The 15,932-nt window shown below is 33.2% G+C and overlaps 1 protein-coding gene across 1 annotated transcript; it reads right to left on the bottom strand.

Annotated features, from left to right (window-relative positions):
- Positions 1–3,216: 3,216 nt before the first annotated feature.
- On the bottom strand, positions 3,217–14,527 carry LOC134256192 (uncharacterized; the record flags this gene model as incomplete). The annotated part of the gene is made up of 4 exons (XM_062738840.1): positions 3,217–3,348; positions 10,039–10,126; positions 13,954–14,113; positions 14,368–14,527. Coding segments are annotated over 4 exons (540 nt in total), but the record flags the coding sequence as incomplete, so codon positions are not given.
- Between the last annotated feature and the right edge of the window lie 1,405 nt (positions 14,528–15,932).

Genomic DNA, 15,932 nt, shown 5'->3' with positions numbered 1-15,932 from the left:
AATTTATGTACAGTCATGATATTTTTAATTTTTTGGGTCAGATAATTTTATACTTTGTAATTGGAAAAATATAAAAAAAAAATATTTTTAAAGAATTTTTTTCTCTTTTTTATTATTGTTAGTAAATGTTAAAACAGAAAAATTATTGAAATATATTTATAAATCAGTTATAAACAATGAAGTAATTTAAATTTTAAAAAGTTAAATAATGATTAATGAGTGCGACGCGCGCCAAGAAGTCTCCCTAAATTTCAAAACTTCTCCCTAAATTTCTCTGAGGGAGAAGTGAAGTCTCCCTAAATTTTTGGTCTAGGTTGGTCCCTGAAGAAATGACTTGAGTTTTTTCACAGTTGTCGGTTTTTCAAAATTTTGCACAGCACTTATTTTTTCTGGGTCAGTTTTGATTCCCTCGGAGGATATAACATGTCCGAAATAACGAACTTCACTTTGAAAAAAATTGCACTTTGACATTTTCAACTTTAATCCATGTTTCCGGATGATTCTAAACACTGTCTCTTATCGCTTCAAATGTTCTGGAATGTCTTCTGAATAAACGATAATATCATCCAAAAACACAAGTAAAATGTTAAATATCTCATCCCTGAAGCAGTGTTGCATTAACCTCTGAAACGTCGCAGGGGCGTTGCACAAACCAAACGGCATACGAAGATATTCATACAGACCCATTGGCGTTGTGAATGCCGTTTTTTCGATATCATCTTCATGGACAGCTACTTGGTTATAGCCACAGGTAAGATCCATTGTCGAGAAAAATTCTGCACCGCATAGAGCATCAAATGATTCTTCTACTCTGGGTAGTGGATAGGCATCTTTGTGAGTTTTGCTGTTAAGTTTACGGTAGTCCACACATAAGCGGAGCGAATTATCTTTCTTTCTGACTAACACAATAGGAGATGCGTATGGACTAGTACTCTCCCTTATAATATTGTTGTTCAACAATTTACGAATATGTGATTTCACTTCCTCATATTGTGATGGGGGTATTCGTCTGTAAGGTTGCACTATAGGCTGATCGTCTGTTGTCCGAATAGTATGTTTTATGGCTGTAGTATATCCTATATCGTCATTATTTTGAGAGAATACATCTTGATTTCGGTAGAAAAGAGTGCGAATTTCTTTCATCTGTGCAGGATCTAAATTCAACTTTTCTATTTCCGGTGGAATTTTGAAATCACTTGTCACTTCCTCTGAATTTGTGGTTTCACTGCACATAAATTCTTGTTGAACAAAAATCTCTTCAGTATTTCCTTTTCTAGTGAATTTGATGTTAGATGAATTTTCAAGTACATCGCCATTGACAAGGACGGCAACTCTTGTTCTGGGTGCTAACCACACATCGTCAGTACCAATATTTGCGATACGAAAACATAGAAATCCACGGTTCACTTTACTAAGAGTCCAGACAACGATAATGTTTGATGACAAATGTTGAGTAGATGTTAACGGTTCTACCATGGCTTCATACAGTCTTGGCATCTTTGGTGCTGCACCATTGATAACAGTAACAGATTTTCCCGGAATGCGTACTGGAGACTTTGCACAGACTTTAACATATCCTATGACATCACGTTTAAGATTTTGTCACATGCTTTGAATTGTTCTTTTAATTTGTAATTTGCTGAAATTTCTTCAACTTTTTCTGTGTACTCTGCTCCGTGTTGCGTTTCTAATAGATTCTTACACAGTGAAATCGTGTTCATTCCTAAAATGGCCGGAATGTTTTCTTTGCGCTGACATGTTTCAAAATCAACAGAATTTTTCACAACTAACACACCCACTTGCTGTAACTGTTGACCCATGACCTCAATGTTGACGTCGATGTATCCAATAAACGGTATGGAAAGTCCGTTAGATGCTTTCAAAGAAAACACAATGTATTTAATTTCGTTGCTGACTTCAGATGTTTCTCATGAAATGATTCTGTCACTGTAGAAACTGATGATCCAGTATCAACTAAACAATTAACACTAACACCATTCATTGCCACAAATACTGAAGGACATTTACCAACTAAACGTGTGTTCATTTTCCATGAGTCCGTTTCACTCCCCTCTATAACGGGACTCTGCATTACGAAGGGCTTTTGTTTTCCTGTTCAGAATTTGTAGAATCCGGTTTTGTTGGGCATTCATTAGCTTTGTGTCCCTGCTTTTTGCATCGGTAACATGTCAGCATGGTAAGTGGTCGATCATAATAATACCAGTTGTTGTCGTAGTATTTTTGTTTGGAATTGACAGCTTTTGTTAAATTTTCTATCTGACACGATTGTTTCTTCAATGCGTCGGTAAGTTGTTTTATTTTCTTTTCACTTTCACTTTCCGTTTGCTTCGGTATTTTTTCTGTCGATACTTCAGTTTTCTTTTCACTATCAGACTCACGGTTTTGTTCAGTTGATTTCTTCTCCAGTGATTCTTGTAACGAGACTTCGCCATGTTCATCTTCTTCTGACCAGAGTATAGCCTCTTCTCTAAGTTCCCTAAACGTGATATCCGGTTGCGTGCGCAGAATACGTTTTAGATGTTTCCGTAGATACTGGTCTCTGACATTTTCTGAAAAATGTTCACACAATGTTCTATCTTGGTACCCGAAAACTGACGAGTCTTTCCGAGTAATTCTTCTAATGATATCCATCAGACCGTAAGAATATTGACGCAGTGTCATTATCATTATCAGTTTCATTCTGTTTTCTGTCAAGAAATTTCTTCTGTAATTTAATAGCACTGTCTCTATCACCGAATACATCCCGCAAAATTTTAACCATATGTAGAGGATCTTATCGTACATCACCTGACAAATACTTGATTTCGTCTCGCGCATTTCCAGATAGATTTTGGTAAATTAGATCCGCCCCTTCTTCTTTTGTCATACCACGTGCTGCATATTGAACATTTTCTATCCAGTCCTCTATATCCATGTTATTGCCGGTGAATTTCGGAACAGTGCGATCTCGCTGCACATAAACAGTTTTTGGTTCTTTTGGTTCGTAATTTGTTTTCCAGCCCATTTCGCTAAGTTGATTCTGCAGACCTTTGATTTCTTTCTGTAACGATTTTACAGTTGGATGACTCGCCATTGTAACAGCCGAAAATGGTATTCATTATCAGTACGGGTAGTTTACGCTCGAGTAAACATTCCTTTCCCACGATGTTTCATTGATGTAATGGAATTTGAAGTTCTACTCACGTCGTTGGAATTTTACATGAAATTCTCCGTTGTCACCACTAGCCATTGCTTTAGTTCCCGGCGACGCCAAATGTAACCAAGCGGGGATGAAGAACGCAGGTTCAGTTTAATAAATTTATTAGGAATGAAAAAGCAATGGCAGAACTACAAATACAAAAACATATATACAATATCATAATACACATAGACACTGAGACAAAATACTTTTATTTCATATTCACTTCAAAAATAAGAAAATTTAAGTTCATTAAGCCAAAAACGTCAATTTCATAGTTTAAAATACCTTTCTCTCAAAAATATGAAAAACACTTGAGCTTATAACTTGGACTTAATAAATAAAATACAAAAATTTAATAAACTAGGAAAATTACCTTTCAAGTGGTGACAACGGGCAGCTGGTAATAAGTAAGTTAAATTGCCCGCACTGACAGGGATGGGCCCATGCCTCAGTATATATAGCAGAAAAACCGGTTAAACAAGGGGGTACAAATTTACTGGCCAATGAGATTCTGTGAGTAGAATTCATGAATGGAGACTACTACCAAATATGGCATATAGTAAATTATGGCTCAGTAAGTTATTCAATAAAGATAAAAAATTTATTTTAAATAAATATGACTCCGCCACATTGATATCGCTGATGGAGAGGTACGGAGCACGACAAAAAAATTGAAGCAAAAGCATGCGGAATCCAAAATTTAACTCATTTATTTTCTATAATTCGCAATATTTTTCGAGGATTTTCTCAAATGTATCTTTAAATTGTTCTATTATTAAGTATTTGGATTTCTGACCTGATATTTGAAGTACTAACAGAAATATAGTGATTTTCCTCTGATGCGATTCCCGTGAAAACGACTGTGAAAATGACGTCTCCTGAATTGACGGCGCACCACACTTTAGTTAAATTTTGTGTAATGCTCGAGATATCGCCAACATAGATCCAAAATATGCATAATGAAATGTATAGTAAACTAGGGTATTCGTGACATTCGTCCACAAATAGCAAATAGTACATGTAATTTAAGACCATTAGACCCCTGTAAAATGGCTACACGTGAGGACGGAAAGAAGATTATCAACGAAAACTTTATCCAGACTGTAAATAACGTGACTGAGAGTCACCAATATCACTCTATAGCTATATCTCATAAATACCTGCAGTTTTTGGTTTTTAAAACAAAAAAAAGAATATTCTTTACTTGTTTAATAGATTTAAAGCTTGACAAGAAATGGTGTTTGGATGTTAAGTAGATTAGATAACTCAAACTGTACAAGTAGTCTTGGGAAAATGTTGAGAAAATGAAAGCTCAATCACCAATTTTCTATAATGTCTGTGACGTCAAAGGTTTTGCTGCTCCGTGTCTTAATGATATGTCCTGAAAAATCACTCAAAATTGATAACAATTTATAACATTTTGATATGAAATTTTGTAAGTAAAGATTCTTTTATATTATGTGCGACATTTTGCCCGATTATGTCGATAAATATTTTTTCTGTGCAACAAGTCCGCGTAATTTTTGAACGGCCCTCGTATATACGAGGGACGTTCGATAAATAATGTCATTTACTCGATGACATACATTATAGAAATCATATGACAATAAGCTAGACTTCTTATTTTTGAATCTTTAATGAATTGATAACAGTTTCTGTGACCACTTTTCATCACATAGTTTAATCGTGAGAAGCTGGGAAACAAGGGCTACTCGAGACACTGCATTATAAATAAATGGTAAAGAATCAGTAAACTAGAGTGAAAATAAAAGCTTCATTAAAGCTGCTGTAAAACGTGTTAAAAATCCCAAAGAAATTTTCACTGAAATATGTGACATTTACAGCAACCAATGCCTGTTTTATAGACAAATGAGCAGGTGGATTTAAATGATAAAAAATTATATAATGGGCATCAAAAAAGGGTACCGTCCTTGCCAACAAAAATTATAGTAACTTATGTGCTATTTGCCCAATTTCAAAAAAATAATATCTGATGATGTATGACTGACTTTAAGACAGATAGGAAATTTGATTTACATCATATCGGGAGTAGTTTATAATGTTTTTAAGAAACGTTTGACGGTAAAAAAGCTTGGTACTCAAAGATCACCCTATATTTTGAAAAATGAGTGAAAGCGACAGCGTGTAGGAATGTCTTAACAATTATTTTAAAATATCAGTAACTGTAGTTAGTTTGTGTCATATTCAAACAGATGAGGGAACATGAATCTATTGCTTAAAACACTTAACACAAAATTTACCATAAGATGTACTTGATAAGAACAGCAATGGTCCGACAAGAGCAAAGGTGTGCAAAGACAGATTTATATGCAATTTTCTTAAATATTAGTGGTACTGTTGTTCAATTTCGTATTCGGGGAGACAGTTTAATTTTTGGAGGAGTCTAGAAAACATTCTTTTTGCAAAAAAACCGAAAGGTTTATTAGAGGAAAATCCTAGAATCAGGAATCCACTACATTAAATTTCTTGATGACAGCGTCCAAACCCTGCACCCCTGAAGAGTAAAGAGGTTTTCGGGATAAAAAGAAAGTTAAGGAGGCTGGTGGGTCAACAATTTAATCCCAAATTAACCACCAGATTTAAATTATTTTTTTACATACCGTATCTTTAGCTGGCAACTATCATTTGGCAAAGAAAAAAAATCATATATACTGAAAGGAAAAAGAAACGCAGGGTAGCATAATTTTCGATAAAAATTTGACCACATGACCGAAAATTACGAATATTGGTCAGAAGGGAAATTTAGGTGCTGTGCATCAAAATCAGTATTCAGAATTACTCAACCGTAAAATTTATGACGTCACGTAGGGATAACGCTAAAAAGCTCAAAACACGTGCAATTTGATAACGACGAGTTTTTTAACAAATCTTGTTGCATTATTTGATGCATACGAGGTATGCACATCGTTTTTCAATATTAAGAGACATTATGAATTTATTGCCATCTTGGCACAGTTTACGAAAGTTAAATGGGGTCTTGTTTTCGAATTGCCTAATTAATGAAAAAGGCAACAACGGTTTATTAAGCAGTCTCTTGTAAATTTTCCCCCATAAAAAGTTTAAGCCGTTGTCAGAGAGGGTCTGGAGTGGTTTTCAATCAACCGTGACGATAACGGTAACGCGAAACAGAGTCATGTTACGAGCGGGTTATTCGTCCTGCCATCTCTTAAATCGCCACCTTACTACCACAAAAACAGCCATTCATAGAGTAGACGATTATAATCATCACATTCATACGAAATTTTAAAGAAAACAATTCTGCAATTTGGTTTTTTGAGCCAGTCAACTTACGGTTGTATTCCTCTCACTGGCGCATGCGCGCGCCGCTTGACTTATTTTTTGCGTTGTTACCCACGCTAAATATAGCCAGGATTTGAAAATTAAACACTCTGATGAAATTCCGTGCAAAGGAGAAATAAGGCTTTGACAAATGCACGAGATAGACATTGAAGATAATGAGAGTTTTCGATTTTCACTTTTGGGGGGTATCGTTATTTGAGCTTCAATAACTTAGGAATAATTAGACAAAATCTTATGAGAATTTGGTTATATCTTTTTGAAAGATGGTTTTAAAAGGTAGATAAGAAAACTAATAAGTATTTTAAGAAAAACAAATTTAATTCACCTCAAAAGTTCACCCTGCGTTTCTTTTTCCTTTCAGTATATTTTAGTTTTAAAATTTGATCACTTTGTATATCTTTATATGGAGCTCTCCTTTTAAAGGAGATAGAAATAGTCTAAAAATGACTGCCACCCCCTAGCCTCGTTAATATTTGTTCACATTAACAATATTCGCTATATCTTTTACCTTTTGACTTGTTTCTATTTCCTTACTTGAAAAACCACATTTCAGAAAGATAAAAACATTGGATCTGCTTTTTTCCAGTATACTAAGGGTCATACCCAAAAATGTTTTCTAAATACAATCAGAAATTAAATAGAAACTTTAACGGACATCTATTTTAATCAAAAGAGATCAATAAGTCAAATCATGAAGACTAAATCATTAAAAAGCGTCTTTTGCTTTTTTCCGAGCCCCGATGACATTATTTATTGAACGTCCCTCGTATATGAATATATAAAGTTATTTATCTTAAGTCATGAAGGATAAGGAAAAATATTTTTTTTCATTTCTCTAATATTCCGAAGTTGCAATCTGCAAATTCAACACATTTGCATCTTGATAGACAAAGCATCTTTATATATAAAGACAAAGCAACTATAATTAAAAAAAAAACTGACAAAGTAAAAAAAAAAATAAAACAAATAAAGCTATGAATGAAAAATATTTTTTTGATAATATCAAGTATTAACAACGTAATTATTATCAACATTATTATCAAGCTGATATGCATAAACTCAAATGATTCTCAAGATATCAAACATGGAAACAAAAGTGTTACAGACAGACCAAAATTTACATCCCCCACTTTCAGTGAAATCGGTGGACTAATTTAAATTGAATGAACAAGATCTGTTTGTGAAACACTTGTGCTATCATTTAGAGACATCACAGATCACTTTTTAATTTCATCATTTCATGCTAAAGAAGTAATTAAGGGCTTTATTGTAGATTTGCAAATAAGATGTTTCAGGGTTTTAAATTTACTATCAATGAATACAAAGTAGCATTGTATGAACATCTGGTAAAATAAGAAATGTCAGTACTAAGCGATTTTAGTTCTTTGAATATAAATAGAATATAAAGATTTTAGTTAAAATAGTTGTGATTTCCAGAAAATAAATCGCAGTGTACACATACCATTAATATTATTTTTTTGTTAGTTTGTTTTTTATTAATATTCACTAATAATGCATTTAATTTTTTTTTAATTTAGTAAATACGTGTATTTCTTAAATGAAATCAGTAAATACGTGTATTCCCTAAGCGGAATAGGAATTTCGTCTATTTCAAATACAGGAAATGCATAAATTTCCTTAAAATCCTGATTACACATATTTACAGTAACAAATACACCAAATGGTGTCACCGACCACCTTTGCATCGCATTGCACAAGTAAAAAGTTGATTTCCATGGTCTTTATAGTATTAATAGACAGAGGCTTTAAGATCTGTGACATCGTTTTGATAAGCACTATTCGCTGACCACTCACTCACTGAATTACGCACTAAAGAACAAGATAAACACAATGCACATAAATCCAATCCAATATTATTTTTAAAGTTTCACTAGAAAATATATCTATGTAGTTTATTGTCCACACAAAACAAAAAGAAATTGAAAAGATGAAATTCAATCCAAACCACATAGAATTTGAAAAGATGAAATTCAATCCATAGAATTTGATAAAAATACAGAGCTCGAAAGGTAACGTTGATACCATTAAGTCCGTCTCTTGATTCTCTTTTTCTGAAAATAAATTAATGCTCTGAAATCTGCTGTTTTGTATTAATTAATTAACCATTTATAATGAAATATAATTTATGATAAAATTTACAAAATGTTTAAATATGTGGCCCTAGGATCAGTGGTTCATTTGGGGTGGGGAGCACAACTGGTTATAAAGTTAAATGCATTTTCTATTTGTAACTCTGATCTACCTCTGGGTGTTAAGTAACCAGCGTAAGCAAACTAAGTATATAAATATGATAAGCAATTGTGCCTTTTTCAAAATTGTGAATTTCATGGCCTCTGGTTTAAAACACGAACCAAATTGTTGGAAAAATGTTACATAATACTTAGGTGACCTATAAAGCCATTGAGTCTCTTGTTTTTCACCTGAACTGAGTAAATATGTCAGAGGGTGTTGTTTTCTAAATAAGGTATACATATTACATCTTTAAAAAAAATACTACAATTTTTATATTATATTTTGTTTAACGAATCAAGAATCAATTCAAAAGTTAAAGGTTAAAAAAAAAGCAAAGGAAATTCGGAAAGTAAGTTTTAAAATTCTTGAATTTTTTATTTAATTTTCCATTGAAGGTATTATTTAAAGTTTGTTCTCATAATGTTTGAATAAATAAAATGATAATTGATTACTTTTGATTGATTTTAATAGCCTTAAAATTGCCAATATATGTACTTCGGGGTAATTTTTAAAAAATAGACCAGAGGAAATTCGGATTAGCATAACTTTTTATTTGACTTATAACTTTACCAATTACCCTAGCTATGTATCTCTTATTCAAAATAAGGTTTTGAAAATAAATATCCAATTACTTTTAGTGTGATTTTACAACCACTTATCAAGATTAAGAAAAAAACTTTTAATAACCTTAACTCATTTGCGATTGTGCAACTCCTATTTTACTTTTTGTTCTGACACTTATTTAGGGTCTTTCAGTGCAAAATATGACCATATGTGAGGCAGGGGTATCATTTAGTGAGCTTATTTCTCACAGTATCTCGTTATACTATGGATTCACAATTTAGTACAGAAACAAGTGCCTGTGATGTGACCGTACAAATCGAGATCTAGGTACTGGTACGAAAAAGATCCCTTACTGCTCAATGGCTCTACATGCCAAGTATAGGACAAATTTTCAATTCTCCACCGGCAAGTAGTGGCGTCTCCATACAGGGCCGTAGGAAGCTATTTCAGTTGGGGGGATCCATATATTTTTAGTTGATGGGGTACTACCAACAGAAAATTCCGTGACAAGAAAAGGGTCATCAGACGTTTTTATTGAGGGACACAAGCAAATTTAATAGAAATGTTCTTATAGTAATCTATTATATATATAGGCCTAATTAGTAGATTGGGGGCGTCCCCTGGTTCCTACTGCCATGCCATATAAGTGAAAAATTCTCGAGAGGAACGTTAAACAATATACATACAAACAGACTTACATAGTACTCGTGACAGTAGACGCAAGCAATCATGAAAACACCAACCAAAACTAAAATTCCCGATACGGCCCAATGTACGCGTCCTAAACTGAAAAACAAATAATTAATATTAATTCAACTGACTTCAATTACAATTTAGTTATCTAAATCGTAAGTTAAAAGACTAAGTATTGAAGTCTGCAGTTTGATTTCACTTGAGACCAAAGTTTATTTGCTCTCTCTAGCTCGCCCCAGAAAGTATAGCAATACTACAGACCCTCCTCGGGGGGGGGGGGGGCATAGGAACCCCCAAAATACGACACATTGCTCGATTCATTTCTATCGTATTTGTCATTATAGCAGGTTGTTGGCACTACAAAGAAGGACCTCCATGATAAATTTGCAATAAGAGCATTACATGTATATATACCTTTGTTTTTGCTCCATGTTACTTTCATATTTCTCATTTGAAAAAAGATATTTTAAATTCAATCTAATGTTTTTTTCTTCATAATTTAAACTGAAAACAAGTAGATTAATTTTATTGATTTTTTTTCATCACATTTAACTACGGAAGCCCTGGAGGGACATTGACTTACTTGTTATGACTTATTTGTTATAACTTTTTTTTTTGACTTATTTGTTTTGAGATTTTTTTTTGTTAGTTCTAACTGAGCGTAGGTAAGCTATTTAGAACAATTAATTGTAGTTTTGTAGTTAAACGTACAAAACTGATGTGATTACTAAATTTTTATCTGTTAATTAGGAACTCCCCTTGAGGGATATTGACTTATTTCTTATGTGTTTTGACTTAGTCTTTATGTGTTTTGACTTATATCTTATGTGTTTTGACTTAGTTCTTATGACTTAACTTTGAATTCTTGTTATTTTGAATTTGTTATGACAATTGTAGTTTACAAAAAGTGGCGTGAAAGATGAAGGCAACGTATAGTTTCAGAAAAAAGAAAAAAAAATGTCCTTGAATTTATTACTAACGACAAGATAAAATAGTAGTGACTGTCAGTTTGTCAATCATTACGCAAACTGGAAGTTACAGATAAGAATTACGTAATAACTTTTTGAAAATAAGAATTAAGTTGTAACAACAAAAATAATATTTTCTTTAGAAATCACAACTGTACTGGACAATTTGTTAATCAAAAACCACAGTTAAAATAGGACTAAATACTAGAATCATTTTTATCATAAAAGTAAGCCAAGCAACAGGTTTTCAATAGCTTTCTTACACTTTGTTATAACTAGCTATGAAACATTCACAACAAATAAGTCAAAACAAAAAAGTTATAACAAGTAAGTAATAACAAGTAAGTCAATGTCCCTCCAGGGCTTCCGTATTTAACAGAAAAATACGAGATAGTCTTAAAAAGAAATTATGTGAATGCAGTCTGAGCTAATGTGAATGCAGTTTGAGCTTAACTGAAAATTATTTCTAATTCTGGATAATGGTAACCTACAATCTCCCTTTGACCTAAAGCTGGAACGTCTCTTCCAATATGAGGCCCCGTAAACTGATCCTGCCAATATATCTGTTTTAACATCGCTTCTCGTGTAAAGCTTGTTTCCTGAAAATTTGGAATGGTATCTTCTTTGAGAAGCCCAAGCTTCAGACGAGCCTACCACTAAAAAAAGAAGATATATTCATGCACAGGAGTTCGCGTACCTACCAATTTTACCGAAAATTTCAGTAAATTAAAAAACGTATTGTTATTGGTTCCCCCGGTATAACGTATTTTATTATTAATTTACTGAAAATTTCAGTAAAATTGATAAGTACACCAACTCCTGTGGTTTATGGTTTAAAAACACCGAGGCCCCCGAATGGCAGGCAAAAGTTTCTTAAATGCAAATTAAACGCCAAGGTCAGGAGATCAAAAATATTCGTTACCCCAAGAAATATGTTATAATATACTCAATTCTATATCACTCAAGTTAACTGTTGAATTCACGCTACGGCGTGATCCGACTTTTCTATCCTATCCTGAATCCTATTTTGTATTATTTGATGGACTTTTGGGCTTGTTCATCATCTCCATTTTTCATCCATATCACGCTTCTCTGAAACTGATGACATACTACAGAGTTTACATGCCGTCTTTGTTTTACGAATTGAAGATTGATTGATTGAATGTTGTTTAACGAATTTTTCGCTCATAAGGAGACGCCACTACTTGCTGGTGGAGATCTACAAATTTTGCCCTATATTCCGCACTTGTAATCTTTGAGCATTGAGGGTTTTTTTTCGTGACAGCACCTACATGTACTGCAACATGGGAACTCGGTTTATGAACTGTCTCATCCGAAGGACCAGTGTCCACGTCCGACAATGAGATTCGAACCCGGGACGTAAGGATCAACTCATTACCTCTCTCTATGTCTACATGTAACTACGGGACCACGCGACTTTTTAAAGATAAAAAATTGGTCCCACAGTTTTCTTTTTTTTAATCAGTATTCATTTTTTATGTATTTTTCTTATTTTTGAACGGTACTAGAAATTAATAAAACCTAAGATTTAAGTTTTTTTTAAATTTTGGTCAAACTCTAAGGTCAAAGGGTCAAATTAAAGAAGTGGAAGGTCTTGTCGTAAGGAATACACACAAATTATGGCCAAGATTAAAGTTCTTCAAAAGTAGGTCAATATCCAAGGTGAAAAGGACAAAATGTCGGTATATTATTATAGAGTAAAATTGAACTGTTCGTAAATTACATGTATGCCCATGACGAAAGTTTCTTAAAAGCAGAAAACACTCAAAGTTTAAGGTCAAAAATATTTACATCCATGTAAATGCCTTATCATCGTAAAAAAGCATGTAAAGTGTGCACCAACGATTAAAAAAATGGCCAAATTTAAAATTTTGAAAAAATTCTTGCAAAAGTGGGTCAAACTCCAGGGTCAAGGTCAATCGCATTGGTATTTAAAGAAAGGCTTTGTTGTAAGAAATACACGTGTGAAAATGAAAGTCATAGGTCGAATTCTAAAGTTATGGGAAGACAGCTAGACGACGGACTGACATACTCCCGAGTCTATGATTGCGGGGTGAGGCATAAAAATAAAGTATTGATGGAACAAGATTACGTTCCCTCTATGAATTCCTTTTCTAATTAATTAAAAGAGCAGAAGATAATTTCGAGTAAACGAAGGAAACGAACAGTATTTAAACCCAATGCCCATGAAAACAGAAGAATTCAGGAACAGACAAATGAGGACCTCCAGAAACATGAGGGGCAGGATCAGGTGCCATGAAGGAGTAAACATTTCCTGTTATGTTCTCTTTCTCATGATCGGATAAAAAAGAAAAAAAAATAATGATCTCGAGTTATATACCAAAGAGCTGTATGGAATCGAATAATGCACGACTTATCCGATGTCAATATTGAACATTAATTTAATAAATTCAAGTTAAATTGAAGCAAAACAATACAATAACTGCAAAAAGGTATTCATTATTTAGCATTTTGAAGATTTTAAATAAGAAAGATTCCAAAGAAGAAAAAAAAAAACAGAAAAATATATGCTTCATTTTCAGTGACGTAGCATCGTTACAACAAACATTAATATTGAGTATTCATTTTTTTTCCAGAACTTTCATAATCGTAACCTTTGAGGAGGATGTTTTCAATAGGTTTAAAACATTGAAAAATAAACATCTCATTTCAAAACATATAAACAAATATTCTAGAGCAATAAACATGAACCGAAAATCAGTGAGAACCCTTACCTGACTGACATAAAAATCAATATGTACTTACAAAGCACACTGACCGCAAATTGTTTACCCGCTAGCTAGCCTCCTTAATGCAAATACAGAACAGACATAAGAATTAAACATCAATACTCTGATTAAGTATTACAATGCATAAAATGTGCATTTTAATTTGAAAATAATTCTTTAGGTCCTAATACGTTTTACTTACTCATCCCAGAATGTACAGCAGTACTGTTGCCCCTCTTCACCGCAGCAGTAGGTGTGGTCATTACCCATAGTGTCGTCTGTCGGGCAAATAAACCGTCCCACATATGATACATTGGTCAAATTATTTTTATCATATTTGTCATTGTAGCAGACTTCTGGCACTAAACAGAAAGATTTTGTTGTTGATTCCATTGTTCAATTTAAAGAAAAAAAGAAGAAAAATTACAGAAAATAATACTCTTAATAAAAGGGAATAATTATTAGCGAAAGAAATTTATATGTAAGTTTAGTAAAAGTCTTCATAGATCTACGATTATGATTGAGTTGAAAACACTAGAATCATTATCTGCGTAAAATTTATTCACAAATCTCTTAAAATTGTTTCTGATTCTGGACTATAAACCTAGTAACTTACAATCCCCCTTTGACCTGAAACTGAAACGTCTCTGCCAGTATGAGGCCCCGTAAACTGAACCTGCTAATATAGCTGCCTTAACATCGCCTTTCGAGGTAATTTTGTTTCCTGAAAAATGTCTTCCAGAGGAAAATCGCACTCCCCATGTCCCTTTTCCTCCTCCTTTTCCTCCTCCTTTTCCTCCTCCTCTTCCTCCTCCTCCTTTTCCTCCTCTTGCCTCAGTCAATACTAACACTGAAAAATATCCAGGAAAATTAATCAAAAGACAAAAAATAAATAAATAAAATAAAATAAAAAATACTGAACCTAGATAACATCTGTCTTTGATGATGTGATATCCATCTCCAAGTTGTATCAATGAAAGAGGAAAATTTAATAGCAAATACATATTGTCATTATTGTGAGCAATAAGACAAATGCGCTTCTTAACTAATTCTGAAATAACAAAATCTTGAGTATATATGCTTGTATATACAAACAAGCATAAAGGAATCAATCTAACATAAGAAGACGTTGACAAGTTCCCGGCGTCTTTTGGAATACGTTTAACTGTGAGTATTGCAGCTAGATTTTTTTTTTTTACTTCTTTATTAATCTTTGGTAAATTTTAAGATCGGGCTCATTGAGATTTTTTTTTAATGATAGTTGATTGATTTATTCAGTTGATATATACACATGTATAGAGCATTCAAGACACAGCACTGTGTAAAATGACAGATCTGTAGCTCATTTGTCTGGAAAAAAAACAAAAATGGATGGCTGGTCTGAGAACTACAGTTTATATCATTTACTAGCTCTTTTCATGTTATCCGTTCGATGTTTCAGACGAGCTATAGATCTGAGGTATGACAGAGACTAGCATATTTTATTACAAACTGAAAAAAATATGTTTCATTTCTAACTGTATCCATCACCACTAACATACACACACAGACATAGACTTCATCCAGTCTGTTTCATCAGGAGGGTTCACGGTGTCTCAGGAAGTCTGATGTCAATATTGAATACTAGGGACATAAAACTATTTAAGCATAAAAACTTACAAAAAATAAACCCTCGATCAGTGACAAGTCAGTTAGCTGTGTGAACCAATTTCATTTAAACTGACACAGAATGAAATATACTTACTCGTACAAAGCACAATGACCACAAATAGTATGAAAATGTATTTTCCCATGGTCCATTCTTTTTCATTAAATGCGCAATTAACTACAGATCTTTCTCTTATGAAGATAATTTACAAAATAATACTATGGATTTCCCAACTTCTTGAAACGTCAGATAAAGTATGAATGGAGGCTTCATGAATAATAATAGCATAACTTTTTATTAACATAAACTCCCGAGGCATTTTTTTTCTTAATGTTTAAATCATAAAGAATCATGTAAACTGCAGGCTATCAAAATAAGGAGCGGATCAAATATATGAAAGTGGGACCTCAGTTTATACGGTCTCTTCCGAAGAACCATTCTCCACGTCCCGCCGTGGGATTCGAACCGCTGACGTTACATTACTTATTATATTCCTACAGATGAATTAGCTACACGGCTTAAAACTAAGGCGT

This window comes from Saccostrea cucullata, unplaced genomic scaffold (genome assembly GCF_032062105.1).
Source record: "Saccostrea cucullata isolate Sc308-1 unplaced genomic scaffold, CSIRO_AGI_Scuc_v1 ctg204, whole genome shotgun sequence".
NCBI lineage: Eukaryota > Metazoa > Mollusca > Bivalvia > Ostreida > Ostreidae > Saccostrea > Saccostrea cuccullata.
Note: the sequence above shows the minus strand (reverse complement) of the source record. Positions and strands in the feature narration are given on the sequence as shown.